The 15,942-nt window shown below is 48.2% G+C and overlaps 1 protein-coding gene across 1 annotated transcript; it reads left to right on the top strand.

Moving 5' to 3' along the window:
* The first annotated feature begins 4,501 nt into the window (after nt 1-4,501).
* LOC142250774 (ficolin-2-like) lies at nt 4,502-12,837 on the top strand. Its single transcript, XM_075322994.1, has 8 exons — nt 4,502-4,613; nt 4,722-4,826; nt 4,909-4,962; nt 5,057-5,092; nt 9,011-9,138; nt 10,937-11,066; nt 11,432-11,566; nt 12,450-12,837. The coding sequence occupies exons 1-8, from the start codon at nt 4,541-4,543 to the stop codon at nt 12,695-12,697; spliced, it is 909 nt and encodes a 302-aa protein (XP_075179109.1). The 5' UTR covers nt 4,502-4,540; the 3' UTR covers nt 12,698-12,837.
* The last annotated feature ends 3,105 nt before the right edge of the window (nt 12,838-15,942 follow it).

The raw sequence follows: 15,942 nt of genomic DNA, 5'->3' as shown, positions 1-15,942 counted from the left end.
CCCCCATAGTCCTCTATATATTGTAATGCACCCCCCATAGACTTCCATACAGTATAATGCACACCCCATAGTATCCATATAGTATTATGGCCATTGGCCACCAGAGTACTCAATGATTTAAAAATAAATAAATCCTCACTTCTTCTCTTTTCCCCACTGCTCCGATCTCCTTGGCAAGAGGTTGGCAGCTCGGCACAGCAGGCGCGCAGTAGTGACATCCTCACACCCGCTGCGCTGAGACGTCAAAGTGTGGACACAGTGGGAGAATCTTTTCAGGAACACTTGGAAAACGTTTCCAATGGATTTCTATGGAAAAACTGGGATTTTTTGTAACATTTTTTCTCAAAAAGTGGAGAAAAAAAAGAAAGTGCATGTCACCATACTAGAAGTGCATCTGTCGCGGGCGGGGAGGATGCCGCCACTGCTGCGCGCTCGCTAACGCTCGGGTCCGGCGCTGGTGCGGCTGCTGCTGCTCGGTGGCTCGAGCGGTGGGCCGGATCCGGGGACTCGAGCGGCGCTCCTCGCCCGTGAGTGAAAGGGGTGGTTGGTTTGGGGGATTTAGTCCGTGACGCCACCCACGGGTCGTGGTGAAGATGGGCACCACCGCTGCTGGGGACGGGGATCCCGGGAGCGATGGTAGGGAGCAGCTGGGATGTAGTTTTCCCCCTCCGTGGGTAGGGGTCGGTGGTCCCGGGGCCCGATGATGTGACGGGGAGGCAGGGTTGCTGAGGTGCAGGGTTGCAGAGACAGCGCGGCGCGGTGCCGGATGGCATGGGTGTACTCACTCAGTAAGAGATGCACAAAGTCCTCGGTAAACCAAACGGCTGGATGGATGGATCCCGCAGCCGGCTGCAGTGTCTCTCCCCGGACAGGTGATGGCGGCTGTCTTTCCCTGCACCTTAATGTACTTAGTTGACTACTATGGATCCCCAACAGTAGTCCGCTCCCCGGTGGATGGATGCCGGAGGAGCCCGTTTGCCCGCAGGCGCTGGCCCTTGGGTCTCTAGCCTTAGGCGGTAGCTGTATACCCTCACGGTGTGGGCGGTTGCCTTCTATCGGGTCTTTGGTTGTTAGGAAACCCCTGGGGTTCCGGTCACATTCGGATTTGACTATTGTCGGCGGCTCCAAGCCTGGTCGGGGTCCGATGGCCCTGCCTCTGTGTGCTGGCTTCACTTCGCTCCCTGGTCGGTACCGGCGGGCCGTCGCCTGACCCCGGTCCTACGGTTCCGCGTTGCTTCACCACTCCTGCAGACGGCCACCACCGTCTGCCAACCTTGCTGTCAGTGCCTGGGCCACAAACCCAGACACCCAAGTGTTTACTCCTCTCTCTTCAAACTCCAACACTCAACTGACACTTTTCCCGCCTCCAGGCCTGTGAACTCCTCGGTGGGTGGGGCCAACCCTTGGCTCCGCCCCACCCGGTGTGGATATCAGACCCTGGAGGGAGGCAACAAGGATTTGTGTTTGGCTAATGTTACTGTCTAATGGGGGTGTGGGGGTGTTTGAGTGTTACCTGTGACGACCTGGCTAGTCCAGGGCGCCACACATGCACACCCCACAAGCAGGCATTTAGGATAGAAGCAGACACCACTGCTGAGCTGCCAGGAGATTGAATGTGCTGGGGTCCCTGCTGGGAAGAGGAAGTGTGACAGTGTGGGGATACTGGTGATGATGTTGTAGCGCCCCTGAAGCCATCAGGGTGCTACAAGGTTCTGCATCCCCACCGGGATGCAGGGCCTACCCCCTAGGGACCCAGAAACCCAGTGCCGGTAACACCAAAAACCCATGTAATCCCAGTTTTTCCCCAACAATCCCCCATACAATGGTACTTAGCTCGGGTTGGATCAATGGATGGCCGCCTAGAGGTGGAGCTAGTCCAGTCCACTAGTTGACCAGGTGAGAGGGGCAGACTGTGGAGAGTAATCAGTGAGTTTACAGCAGTAGGAGAGTGAAGGTGGAAGAGAAGCGACGTCCTGACTCGGGTTGACGGTGACCTGGTACCCAGGAGAGTAGTTGCTGGTGGAGTCAGTGGAGTACTCCCGGAACTACGCACTGACGGGGTACAGGACCCTAGGACAGGAAAGAGCTCCATGCTGACCTGTTAACACCTGCCCAGCGAGGGGACCATCAAGGTACTCGCTGACCCTAAGAATCCGAAGACTCAGTAGCAAAGTGAGGATCGGGGACAGGACCAGAGACTCCAACCCCACAGGGTTCATGCTACCGTCAGGCGGACAGAAGTAGACAAACCACCGGACGGGGACCCCCAGTTGCTCTACGCCACGGGGACCCATTTACCAGAGACAGGTGCAGGGGAGGAAGATACCAGATTACTGAACTGGCACTGGGACGAAGGGGACCTGGAGGTGAAACCAGCCGGCCTTGGGTAACCTGTTACCACCTACCAGCAGTGAGTAAAAACCAGTTGCACTATACCTCTATGTGGACTACCTTCTTCCGACGCCCATCACATCACCCATCCTCTGGGGCCCGGCCCTGCTTGCGGAGGGCCTACCATCCAGGCTGCCATTACCACCAGCCCCAGTAGTGACATTCTGCAGAGGCGGCTCCATATCTATAGCCGCAACACTGCAAGTGGCTTCACATATAAACACTAACCTAAAACCCCTGTAAAGACACCCCATTACAAAAAGGGCCCAGGGCACAGAACCGGTCAACGGCCACCAAAGTGACATTCCCAAGAGAGAAACTGCCTGGGACCGAGTACCCCATATCCCTGGGCGCGACAATGTTACACCAGGAATGGACGTCCCAACAAATTCCCCTCTAAGACTGACCCTTCAGGACTCATAGAAATTGCAAAAAACCCAAGAGCTGCAGCTCAGACCCCAAAGGCCTCACTTAACATGTGAAATGTTCAAGTTCACGAGAGTACAACTAATAAAAGACTGAACAAGCATGGTTTGTTAGGAAGGGTTACCAGGAGAAAAGCTCTGCTTTCTAAAATAAAAATAGTAGGACGTCTAAAGTTTCCAAAATTGCATCTAAAACAACAAGATTTCTTGATTAATGTCCTTTGGACAAATGAGACCCAAGTGGAGATGTTTTGCCATAATGACCTGCGCCATGTTTTTGCAAAAACACAAGCGCAACATAATCTGCACATACCAAATGTCCAGCACAGAAGTGGAGGGGGGTGTCTTGGGCTTGTTTTACCCCCAGAGGATCTGGGCAATTTAGTCATTGAGTCGACCATAAACTCCTCTAGAGGCAACTGTGAGTATCCGAAAGGTAAAGCTTGGCCGAAACTGGGTCATAAAACAGGACAATGATCCCAAACAAATCAGCCAATCTACATGAGAATGGCTGAAGGGCTACAATGGCCGAGTCCCAGTAAAGACCTCAACCCAATGGAAATACTGTGTCAGGACCTTAAGAGGTCGGTGGAGAAACGACCACCAACAATCCTCGAGGAACTTAACCAACGGTGTAAAGAGTTGGATAAAATTCCTTCAGAACGAAGTGAATAATGCAGAAAATATTACTGCTAAAAGTGGTTCTACTAGCTACTGATTCATGGGGTGTACTTAATTTTTTACACTATACTTTTGTATTCTGGCCTCCTTCTTTGTGTACGTTGTAGTGAGTTGTTGTTGTATTTACTTAGTTGTAAGATCTTCAAAGGACCAGATGATTTTTTTTTTGTCCCCGTTATGTTGCGATAAAATATTCAATGAGAGTGAACTTATGTCACGGTTGACAGATAATCCTGTGGTGTCAGGCTGCAGAAGGTCACTGTGTTTGGCTGCACAAACTGCTCGATATTCCATCCTGTCCTCTGTGATGTATGTCTTCTCTGTTAGAATTTACTCTTTCCCTTTTAGGAGCCTGCGGAGATCTTTTCTTTGCAACTGCTGATCAGTATCCCCTCCCTGTGTCTTTATATACCAGCATTACCCATTGGTTTGTTGCTGGGGATAGAGTTTTCTGTATGGTCCAGATTGCAAGCAGTCGGCTTGTAATCTCCTGGAAAGACGTTATTTGTTGCTGTCATTCTCCCAAAGTCATCTTGGAGATACGTTGTTTGCTTTCCCCTTTTAGAGTTAGTGGGGTAACTAGCACTCATTCTGTCCAATCATTGCCCAGGGTCAGCAAGGGCCAGACATCCTGCTCGGCGCATAGGCGCGGACCCTATTGAGGGCCGTCAGGGGAACCAGGGGCTAGTGGAAGGTTTTATTGGGGTCACCATCTCCCCCATCCCTAGACATAGGGTTCTCCTCTTTCCTCTCCCCTCTTTTCACCGTTCGCTCAGTATGTTCCCTTACCTAGCGTGACAACTTAGTTTTCCTCATGTCTTTACGTCTCCATGGTTCTTACTTAAATTCCGGAATCCATGATTTCACACAATTATCGGAAACAGTATAATGTTGCTCTTGCTGCACAACGAACATGCCAGGAAAGATCAATTCACACTGGGGCGGGGTGCCATTATATACCCGGGAACCGCACCGGATACCAAAACATATCTGTCATATGTTGAGGTCTGCACCAGAAAAGGTGGTTAAATCCAGCACTGACCATGAAGGTCTCCTGGCTCCCCGGGCTCTGTGCTGCTTTGGTGGCTCTCGGTAATGGGGATGACTCATGTCCAGGTAGGTCAATCAACCACAATAAGGGCCTGGGTGGATGAGCAACCTCGGCGCGTCCATTTCTCTTCCTCTGTGGATCGCCATCACAGCTCTTCATCCTCTATTCTTCAGATGTGAAGATAGTTGGAGTCGGAGGATCGGATCGGTTGTCCATCCTCCGAGGATGTCCTGGAATACCTGGACCTTCTGGGCCGAAGGGAGAACCTGGAGAAAAAGGTGAATATCCCCCAGATCCCTGAACTTAAGCCGCAATTTTTCGCTGTATTTACATGTAAAAACGTCCCTTGAATTCTTCTAGGAGAACCCGGTCCTTCTGGATCCATTGGGAAAATGGGACCAACTGGTCAAAAGGGTACGAGGACGAGATCAATAGGGATTAGGCATAACTTTGATCTCTTATTGATCATGGTATTACAATGATCACTCACTTTCATTTCTTGTGACAGGAGAACCCGGGGCCTCAGGAATAAAGGAAGAAAAGCGTGAGTAGACACTTATAAAATGCGATAGATTGTACTGGATGTATTAGGACACACTATGATCGAGGGGGTCTTGATTCCCCCTTACTCAGTGGCATAAATAGTGCTGGATGGGCTCCGTTGCAAAATTTGGATTTTCCCCTCATCCTTTAAATACATATGAGATGAGTTGCCCCTCCCATTATGTAGTAATATCCCCCCTCCTGTTCTAATGAACCCCATCCTGGGCTCCTCCTGGTATATATGTTCCCCCATTCTGATATATACAGTTAGGTCCAGAAATCTTTGGCCAGTGACACAATTTTGGCGAGTTGGGCTCTGCATGCCACCACATTGGATTTGAAATGAAACCTCTACAACAGAATTCAAGTGCAGATTGTAACGTTTAATTTGAAGGTTTGAACAAAAATATCTGATAGAAATTGTAGGAATTGTCACATTTCTTTACAAACACTCCACATTTTCGGAGGTCAAAAGTAATTGGACAAATAAACCAAACCCAAACAAAATATTCTTATTTTCAATATTTTGTTGCGAATCCTTTGGAGGCAATCACTGCCTTAAGTCTGGAACCCATGGACATCACCAAACGCTGGGTTTCCTCCTTCTTAATGCTTTGCCAGGCCTTTACAGCCGCAGCCTTCAGGTCTTGCTTGTTTGTGGGTCTTTCCGTCTTAAGTCTGGATTTGAGCAAGTGAAGTGCATGCTCAATTGGGTTAAGATCTGGTGATTGACTTGGCCATTGCAGAATGTTCCACTTTTTTGCACTCATGAACTCCTGGGTAGCTTTGGCTGTATGCTTGGGGTCATTGTCCATCTGTACTATGAAGCGCCGTCCAATCAACTTTGCGGCATTTGGCTGAATCTGGGCTGAGAGTATATCCCGGTACACTTCAGAATTCATCCGGCTACTCTTGTCTGCTGTTATGTCATCAATAAACACAAGTGACCCAGTGCCATTGAAAGCCATGCATGCCCATGCCATCACGTTGCCTCCACCATGTTTTACAGAGGATGTGGTGTGCCTTGGATCATGTGCCGTTCCCTTTCTTCTCCACACTTTTTTCTTCCCATCATTCTGGTACAGGTTGATCTTTGTCTCATCTGTCCATAGAATACTTTTCCAGAACTGAGCTGGCTTCATGAGGTGTTTTTCAGCAAATGTAACTCTGGCCTGTCTATTTTTGGAATTGATGAATGGTTTGCATCTAGATGTGAACCCTTTGTATTTACTTTCATGGAGTCTTCTCTTTACTGGTGACTTAGAGACAGATACACCTACTTCACTGAGAGTGTTTTGGACTTCAGTTGATGTTATGAATGGGTTCTTCCTCAGCAAAGAAAGTATGCGGCGATCATCCACCACTGTTGTCATCCGTGGACGCCCAGGCCTTTTTGAGTTCCCAAGCTCACCAGTCAATTCCTTTTTTCTCAGAATGTACCCGACTGTTGATTTTGCTACTCCAAGCATGTCTGCTATCTCTCTGATGGATTTTTTCTTTTTTTCAGCCTCAGGATGTTCTGCTTCACCTCAATTGAGAGTTCCTTAGACCGCATGTTGTCTGGTCACAGCAACAGCTTCCAAATGCAAAACCACACACCTGTAATCAACCCCAGACCTTTTAACTACTTCATTGATTACAGGTTAACGAGGGAGACACCTTCAGAGTTAATTGCAGCCCTTAGAGTCCCTTGTCCAATTACTTTTGGTCCCTTGAAAAAGAGGAGGCTATGCATTACAGAGCTATGATTCCTAAACCCTTTCTCCGATTTGGATGTGAAAACTCTCATATTGCAGCTGGGAGTGTGCACTTTCAGCCCATATTATATATAGAATTGTATTTCTGAACATGTTTTTGTAAACAGCTAAAAAAACAAAACTTGTGTCACTGTCCAAATATTTCTGGCCCTGACTGTATACTGTCCCCCTCTTGGTATATACTGTACTCACCATCATCTCGGCTCCCACAACACGTGGCATCCTCCTCTATAGCTGGCTCGCAGTGGCCGGAAGCTTTCATCGGCATTTGTGCTATTGCAGTGCATGACGTCATCGTCATGTGCCACCTCAGTCATGGGGACGCTGATCAAAGCTGCCGGTTTCTGTTTGGTTGGTAGCGTGTATTGCAGTGCAGGGACCCAATGGAGCTATGCACTGCGATGCATTTCAACTGGATGTGCGGCTTTGGACGCACATTCAGCTGAAGCCGGGGCTGGGGCAGCAGGCCCCTGCAACCCTGGGCCCAGTCTCAATCCCTGTGACCGTTGCACCCCTGCCTGTCCTGCATACTTGTAAGAGGGTGTAAAGCTTGGCCGTCTCTGCCCTGCAATCCACTTATTCCTGGCTTTGTAGATGACTGCTCCCTGGTCCCTCAGGGTTGGAAAAAAGTTAAAGCCTAAGTTAAACATCCCCTCGAGGGTGGAGTTTAATGGGTAAAGATAGGCAGCAGCCATGTTTAGGTGTGAAGGAAGAGTAAAATAGGAAAGCTGCACCATCTGTTGGAGGTGTGGCGAAAGCAGTGGACCAAAGCGAATTTAGTCGGACCTTCTGGGTCAACCACGGGCCCTGGACATGAAGGAAAGAAGCAGGCAAAGTGGCCAGTTGTCCTTGTGTCACCAGGTTTGGACTTTAAGGAGACCGTCCCTGGGTATCACCTGCCACTCCCTGCTGTCCTCACAGAAGACCCCATTAATAAAGGGCCAGGTGTAAGGGCCCACAATGCATATTGAAGGAGCTTCATCCCACAAGTGTCCTCACAGAAGACCCCATGAACGGAGTGCCAGGTGAAAGGGCCCACAACGCATAGTGAATCAGCTCTGTCCCACAGAATTCCTCACAGAAGACCCCATTAATAGAGGGCCAGGTGAAAGGGCCCACAATGCATAGTGAATGAGCTCCATCCCTGAGGTGTCTTCACAGAAGACCCCATTAACGGAGTGCCAGGTGATAGGGCCCACAACCCATAGTGAAGGAGCTCCATTCCTCAGGTGTCTTCACAGAAGACCCCATTAACGGAGTGCCAGGTGAAAGGGCCCACAATGCATAGTGAATGAGCTCCATCCCTCAGGTGTCTTCACAGAAGACCCCATTAACGGAGTGCCAGGTGATAGGGCCCACAACGCATAGTGAAGGAGCTCCGTCCCACAGAATTCCTCATAGAAGACCCCATTAATAGAGGGCCAGGTGAAAGGGCCCACAACGCATAGTGAAGGAGCTCTGTCCCACAGAATTCCTCATAGATGACCCCATTAACAGTGGGCCAGGTGAAAGGGCCCACAACGCATAGTGAAGGAGCTCTGTCCCACAGAATTTCTCATAGAAGACCCCATTAACAGTGGGCCAGGTGAAAGGGCCCACAACGCATAGTGAAGGAGCTCCGTCCACAGAATTCCTCACAGAAGACCCCATTAATAGAGGGCCAGGTAAAAGGGCCCACAATGCATAGTGAAGGAGCTCCATCCCTCAGAATTCCTCACAGAAGACCCCACTAACAGTGGGCCAGGTGAAAAGGCCCACAATGCATAGTGAAGGAGCTCCGTCCACAGCTGCCCCAATGCTTCGTAGAAGATAAATCCCTGTGGGTGGGATGGGACAGTACCTGCTCAGCGAGTGTTACGTAATTTTACCAGAATAGAAGTGTTTGTTAAGAATCTGGACTCTGTGTCTGAATTGTGCTCGATAATGTGACCATCCTGTGCACTGTGGAGGTCGCCAGAGAGCGGACTGAGCATGCAGGACTGCGCAGCAGCTGGGGCTCGCCCTCGCCTGGGAATACAGCCCCGTTCCACCCCTACATACTGGGGTCTGTGGTAGTCTAAAATCCACATTCTGTCCAACCACTGTTTTCCTCCCCCATGCTTTACACTGCAGCACTGTTTACCTCCCCAACAATTTTTTTTATATATACTGTACTTTTGCAGGTGCCAGGGATTGTAAGGAGCTGCAAGATCGGAGAGAAATATTAAGTGACTGGTATACAATATTTCCTGATGGGAAAACCCCCTTGACGGTGCTGTGTGATATGCACACTGACGGAGGGGGCTGGATCGTAAGTCAGTGGAGACGTTGCTTTCTTTAATGGTAGATAGGTCAGAACAGATGAGAGCTGCAGCATTGTCTTACATGGGGCCGAGTGCAGTCAGTGTGACTCTACCCGTACAGTAAAAATAAATAAATTAAAAAATTGGCATAGGTTCCCCCTATATTATGATACCAGCCCAGATAAAACCCACGGCCACAGGCTGAAGCCCCCAGCCGTGCGTTTATCCTGGCTGTGTATCAAAAAGCATGCGGCTTTTTTGATAAAAATAATTTAAATAAATGATTTAAAAAAACAGCGTGCTACCCCCCCCCTCCCCAATTTTGATACCCGGCCAAAATAACGCCAGACTTCTGGGGGCTGGTATTCTCAGACTGGGGAGGGCCATGGTTATTCGCCGCCCCCCAGGCTAAAAATAGCAGCCTACAGCTGCCCAGGATTGTCACATCCATTAGATGTGACAAGCCTGGCACTTTACCTGGCTCTTCCCGTTGCCCTGGTGCAGTGGCAATCGGGGTAATAAGGGGTTAATAACAGCCCACAGCTTCTACTAAGCCCTAGATTAGTGATGGCACTGGTGTCTATGAGACCCCCCCACCATTAATCTGTAAGTGAAAGTAAATTAGCACAGACACTGAAAAAATCGTTTATTTGGAATAAAATACAAAAAACACCCTCATTCACCACTTTATTAAGCCCCTAAAGACCCTTGCAGGTCCAACATAATGCAAACGAGGTCCCACGGCTAATCCAGCTCTGCTACATATCTCAGTCTCAGTCTCAGCGAGCGCCATAGAACAAGACTGAGGACAGAAAGAAATTGACTGAGCCGCAATGACTGGTTGCAGACAGACGATGTCACACAGACTGGGGGGTGCGTCTGACTGCAACCAATCACAGACGCCGGGACGGCCGGTGGGCGGGGAAAGCAGTGCATATGGATGAGCAATGATGAGCGGCCCAGGAAGTAAAGGAGAGGCTGCAGGAGCAGCCGGATCCGGATAAAACAGCTGGAATCCCAAATCCCGGCACACAGGCACCTTTGAAAACGTGCGGATCCGGACTTTTACAGTTTAGATCCGCTCATCCCTAGTCATGATTTTTTTCAAATATCCTTTTATTTTCTTAGGATGTTGGAAGGTTAATATTTTAGCGGGAATTCTTAATTTTTGAAATTTCAAAATCTATTTTTTTTTTACAAATTTCGAGTGACTTTTGGGGACCTTCCAATATATAGGTTTTAAAAACAGCGCCCCTTAAAGTATTCAAAATTGCTGTCAGGAAGTTGGTTAACCCTTCAGGTGCTTCACAGGAATTAACTCAAAGTGGGAAAAAAAATTACATTTTCTTCATTAAAGTGTTTCTAACATCCCAACAGACCACCTTAGCTGGAAGCAATCACCGAATCCATGAACGTAAAATGCGGATCCACTTCCCTCTGTTAACCATCTAGATGCTGCAATTGATACTGACTGCAGCATCTAAGCGGTTTAAAACCCCAAATCGGAACTACCACTGGTTGTGACCGAAGTGTGCTGACACCCATTGCCTTTTCACCCATTGGGGGAGCTATTCAATCATAGAGGCATGCCAGAGCGGATAGAGTCACAGTGAGTGGTGGCTTTAAGCACCCCCCGACGCTTTGATTGACAGCTCACTGTGCACAGATGCACTGCAGAACAAACAGTCAAAGTGTCGGGATGTCCTTACAGTCTTAAAAGTCTTGGAGAAGGAAAATTGGGATAAGAAGGGGTGTGGACAAGATTTGTCACTTGCCCAGCTGCTGAACTTTCCTTTTCCATTACAGGTTTTTCAGAGGCGCTCGGACGGCTCGGTGGATTTCTTTCGTGATTGGAATTCATACAAGATTGGATTTGGGAACCGCATGAATGAATTCTGGTTGGGCAATGAAAATCTTCATAGAATCACATCCTCAGGTGACGCTGCGCTCCTCGGGGGCGGAGCATGTACTGTTTGTGCTCTAGAAAGGAAGTGGCTCCTCTATATCGACTACTTTCGCCTGTGGTGAATGATTTAATCCTGTCTCTGTATTTAATTTCCCTTTTACCTGGCTATATATGGGGACCACATGACATATAGGCAAGAAATAACATAAAAGGAAACTCCAACCAAAAGTGAAAATACCATTGTTTACGATTTTCTAATCCCTCTGCTTAGTTTCTCACCTCCGATGCAGCAGGGATGTAGGGACGAGTTTGCCAGCTTCAGTCGAGTGCTCTCCCTGGAAAGTACAGGTTTTGCCAGCGGGGTCGCCCTCTGATAACTTTGTATTCCATTACAGGCTCTTGGACATTGCGGATCGATTTTCAGGATGACGAATATAACAATTACTTTGCCAAATATGAATCATTCACAGTTTTTGGGGAGTCGCAGAAATACAAATTATTGCTGGGTGTCTTCACAAGTGGCAATGCAGGTGAGAGACCGGATATGGTACTTCATATACCAGTCTGCGACCCAGGAGCAGAAAAAACAACCCCAACTGACCAGATCATGATGGCCATCACACAAGCATCAATATATTACTTAATCACTAAAAACGTGACCAAAACGTGTACAAAATATGCACCAGGGATCATAGAGGAGGCTAACCCAATTCTACTGCAGTTTTAAGGCTCAGTTCAGACATTTTCCTTTTGTGTAACCTCTGCTTTTCACTTATCATAAATTAATTTATTTTTTTTTACTTGGTCTAAATGTCCCTGTTCTCCTGAATCCGGTGATATTTTTCTTTTGTTTCTGTGCCTCTCCATTCCTGAGATATGGCTTATTTTAGCTACATGGGAGGTTCCCTCAGCTCCTTGGGGGCCGTCCTCTTTATGACTCCACCTATTTGCCTAAAAATACTAACATTATATATGCAGGGAAGAGGAGGCCATATCTCAGGAACGGAGAGGCGCAGGAATGAAAGAAAAACTTCGCCGGATTCGGGAGAACATCGGCATTTACACCAGATGAAAAAAGAAAATGTAGCTACTAGTATTTATAAAGCGATATGGTAGCATTAGTAGCCAACATATGGCACTGTTATTTGACTCTATATTGTATTATTATTTGTACAATGTGCGTGGGAGAAGGGAGGCACCAGGAGGGTACGTAGGGCGCCCCTGCAACGTAAAGCCAGTCCTGAATGGGGTTATCTGAACTCACACATAATATTTTAGGGTTTAGGAGGTAATAGAGGGGCGTGATGTCCCCGTGTTCACCTGCACATGTTCTGGTTATAACACCTGGCTATGGGATGGAAATTTACAATGCTCTAATGAGGTCTAATAATGTACATTTTATCGAATTTCCAGGAGACTCTATGACTTACCACAATGACACCATGTTTTCCACCAAGGACCAGGATAATGATATTAGCTCAGATGACTGTGCAAACAAATACAAAGGAGGCTGGTGGTATAAGAAGTGTCACTATGCTAATCTAAATGGACTTTACCTCCGCGGCTCAAACAGCACAAGTAGTGGTGTCATTTGGGATACTGGGAAAGGCTACAGATATTCCTACAAATTTACCGAAATGAAGATCAGGGCCAACAAGTGAGGAACGTAGAGAGACGTCTCATGTATCTACACCTTCCTATAACCCAGAAAATAACCACACGGGCGCCATCTACGTCATAGTCAGACGCGCCATACGGCTCATGTACTCAATGTGTGACCTGATGACAATAAAATATATTCCTGCAGAAAATGGACGGCTCAGACGGCACGACCTACTGGTAAGAACGACCCCTAGAAAGTAATATCAGCTGAAGCTTCCATGATTTTAGTAGTACTGGCGGCACTGAATAATCCGGAATGCTCATCACATGCGAAGTGTCGGATAACAGGAAATGTAGGGCACTGTCACGGGTGTGTCACGGGTGACAGATATCCCTGTGGTGTCCGGCTGTAGAAGGTCGCTGCTATTTGATATTCCATCCTTTCCTCTGTGGTGAGAATGGAGGTTTGTGTGTCTTCTCTGTTAAGAGTTTACTCTTTCCCCTTTAGGAACCTGCGGAGATCTTTTACTTTCAGCTGCTAATCCTCATCCCTCACCCTGTGTGTCTTTATATACCAGCATTTCCCCTTGGTATGTTGCTGGTGATAGAGTTATGTTTCTATACAGTCCTGATTGCAAGCAGTCGGCCTTTAGAAACATTGTTTCATGTTGCAGATCCTCTCCCATCTGGAGTCATCTGGAGATAAGTTGTTTGTTTGCTTTTCCCTGTTTGTTTTCCCTGTGTGTTCTTTAGGACTTAGGCTGGGTTCACATGTAGCGACGCACCAACGATCCCACCAGCGGTCCGACCTGGCAGGGATCGTTGGTGCTTTGCTACATGGTTGATGGTGAGCTGTCAATCAGGCAGATCTCACCAGCGACCAGCCACCAGTGACTCATGTAACGATGCTGCGCTTGGTAACCAGGGTAAATATCAGGTAACTAAGCAAACCGCTATGCTTGGTTACCCGAAATTTACCCTGGTTACCAGCGTACACCGCTTACAGGCTGCCTGCGCTGGCTCCCTGTATATGTAGCTAGGGTACACATCGGGTTACTAAGCAAAGCGCTTTGCTTAGTTACCCGATATTTACCCTGGCTACATGTGCAGTGAGCCAGTGCTGACAACCTGTAAGCAGCGTACGCTGGTAACCAGGGTAAATATCGGGTAACCAAGCAAAGCGCTTTGCTTAGTTACCCGATATTTACCCTGGCTACGTGTGCAGGGAGCCAGCACTGGAAACCTGTAAGCAGCGTACGCTGGTACCCAAGGTAAATATCGGGTAACTAAGCAAATCGCTTTGCTTAGTTACCCGATATTTATCCTGGCTACGTGTGCAGGGAGCCAGCGCTAAGCGGTGTACGCTGGTAACCAGGGTAAATATCGGATAACTAAGCAAAGCCCTTTGCTTGGTTACCCGATATTTACCCTGGTTACCAGCGTACACGCTTACACAGAGTCGATGCTCGTTGGTCTCCCGCCGTCAAGCATGCCAATGTGTGCTGCACAGTGGGAGACCAACGAGCAAAAAATGAACCAGAACAGTGTGTAACGATCAGCGATTTCACAGCAGGGGCCAGGTCGCTGCTTAGTGTCACACACACACAGCGAGATCGCTGATGAGGTCACTGGTACGTCACAAAACCCGTGACTCAGCAGCGATCTCGCTATGTGAGAAGTACCCCTTAGTGGGGTTGACTAGCGCTCGTCCCACCCATTTATTGCCAAGGGCCCAGTTCAGGGTTAGCCAGGGCCAGGTATCCTGCTTGGTGCATAGTTGCGAAATCTATCTATGGACGTCAGAGGAGCCAGGAGTAGGTTTTATCAGAGGTCACCATCTCCCCCCCCCCCGTTAGACACAGGACTTCCCTCTCCCTTTTTGCCGTTTCCTTGGTACTCCCCCATACTTAGCGTGATATGAACAAGCCTTCTCTATATAGGATACATCTATCAGTAACATATAGGAATGGACGTTATATTAGTGTAATTTCCAGCCACCAACATGTTCAGACCAAAATTTGGGACCTTTGTTGGAGCAATAGCAACAGCTGCAGGCTTATGCTGAGGGGGAATGTGTTGAGCAGATGGAGCTCTGGCCATAGAGTTTGTGTGTGTGCGGTTGCTCTCGTCTACATTGTATGACCTCTCTATTTTACTTATTATTTTGTGTCATTTCTATTCTGTATCCTCCATATTGTCGGGGATGGTTGTTGTATGCAAATAACACAATTAATTCTCCTCTTCCGCGATGTCGGAAAATGGGCGGCAGCGCGGGGATACATAAATAATGACAAATTTGGTGGAAATGATACTGTCCATATAGGACTTGTCATAGGTTATTATTACAGAGAGACCATAAATTATTAAACCAGGAATAAGATAAAGAGCATATAAGCTAATAATGGATGTTGCCTATTAGTGGCGGAGGAAAAACTCACCCACGTAAGACATGGGAACACCGATATGATCGGCACTATAGAAACTGAACGAGATGACGACCTAGCAGTGGAGAATATCTGGTGAGGAGAAATAATATGAGACAGCAAAGGAGCGGTTATAAATGTGATCACACATGGGAGATCAGTGGGTGAGGATATAGAAGACAGCCACATTGCAGGTGTGTGCAGTGCAGTTTCCCAGAGACATATATTGCACTGATCAATGCACAAAGCTTGGGGCAGACATGACGCGAGGATTTGTAAGGTCCAAGATCGTAGATGAATATCAAATAAGAAAGGAACTTGTACAGGTCAAGAACTGGTTTTATAGCGGAAGATACAAGGAAGAAGCTGGAGCATGTTTGTAACGCTCGCGGCCGGTGTAGAGGCAGTGAGCGGGATTAGTGGACCCACTGAACCATACGGGGGGAACCGGGCTTACCCTTCAATGGGACGGGCTTAACTAAGCTCCAACCATGAGGCGGACGCCAGGTACCAATCCCAGGGCAGTGTCCAGGACTGTGGCAGCTGACCCCCAGGACTGGTGATGGACAGAGGAATAGACCGCTACAGGCAGGCGGGTACTGACAGAAATGGTGAGCATGGCAGGGGCACACAGGCATTGGAAGGCAGGTACTGGGGATGGACACAGGGTTAACGGGACCTGACAAGTAGCTAGCAGACTGATATACTGACTAACTGAATTTGTTGCACAGGCACCTCCCCTAATTGGAGTGTGCCTTAAATATACAGTGCTTCTTAGCCATAGGGTGAGGTATTTCCTGGAAGTGGCACGCCGACCCTTTAAGAGGAGGGCCGATGTGCGTGCGTGTCTTAGTTGCACTCCCGGGAACTCTGTGCAGCAT

Source organism: Anomaloglossus baeobatrachus, chromosome 9 (genome assembly GCF_048569485.1).
Source record: "Anomaloglossus baeobatrachus isolate aAnoBae1 chromosome 9, aAnoBae1.hap1, whole genome shotgun sequence".
Taxonomy (NCBI): Eukaryota; Metazoa; Chordata; class Amphibia; order Anura; family Aromobatidae; genus Anomaloglossus; species Anomaloglossus baeobatrachus.
The sequence above is the reverse complement of the archived record's forward strand: the minus strand, read 5'-3'. Positions and strand labels throughout refer to the sequence as shown.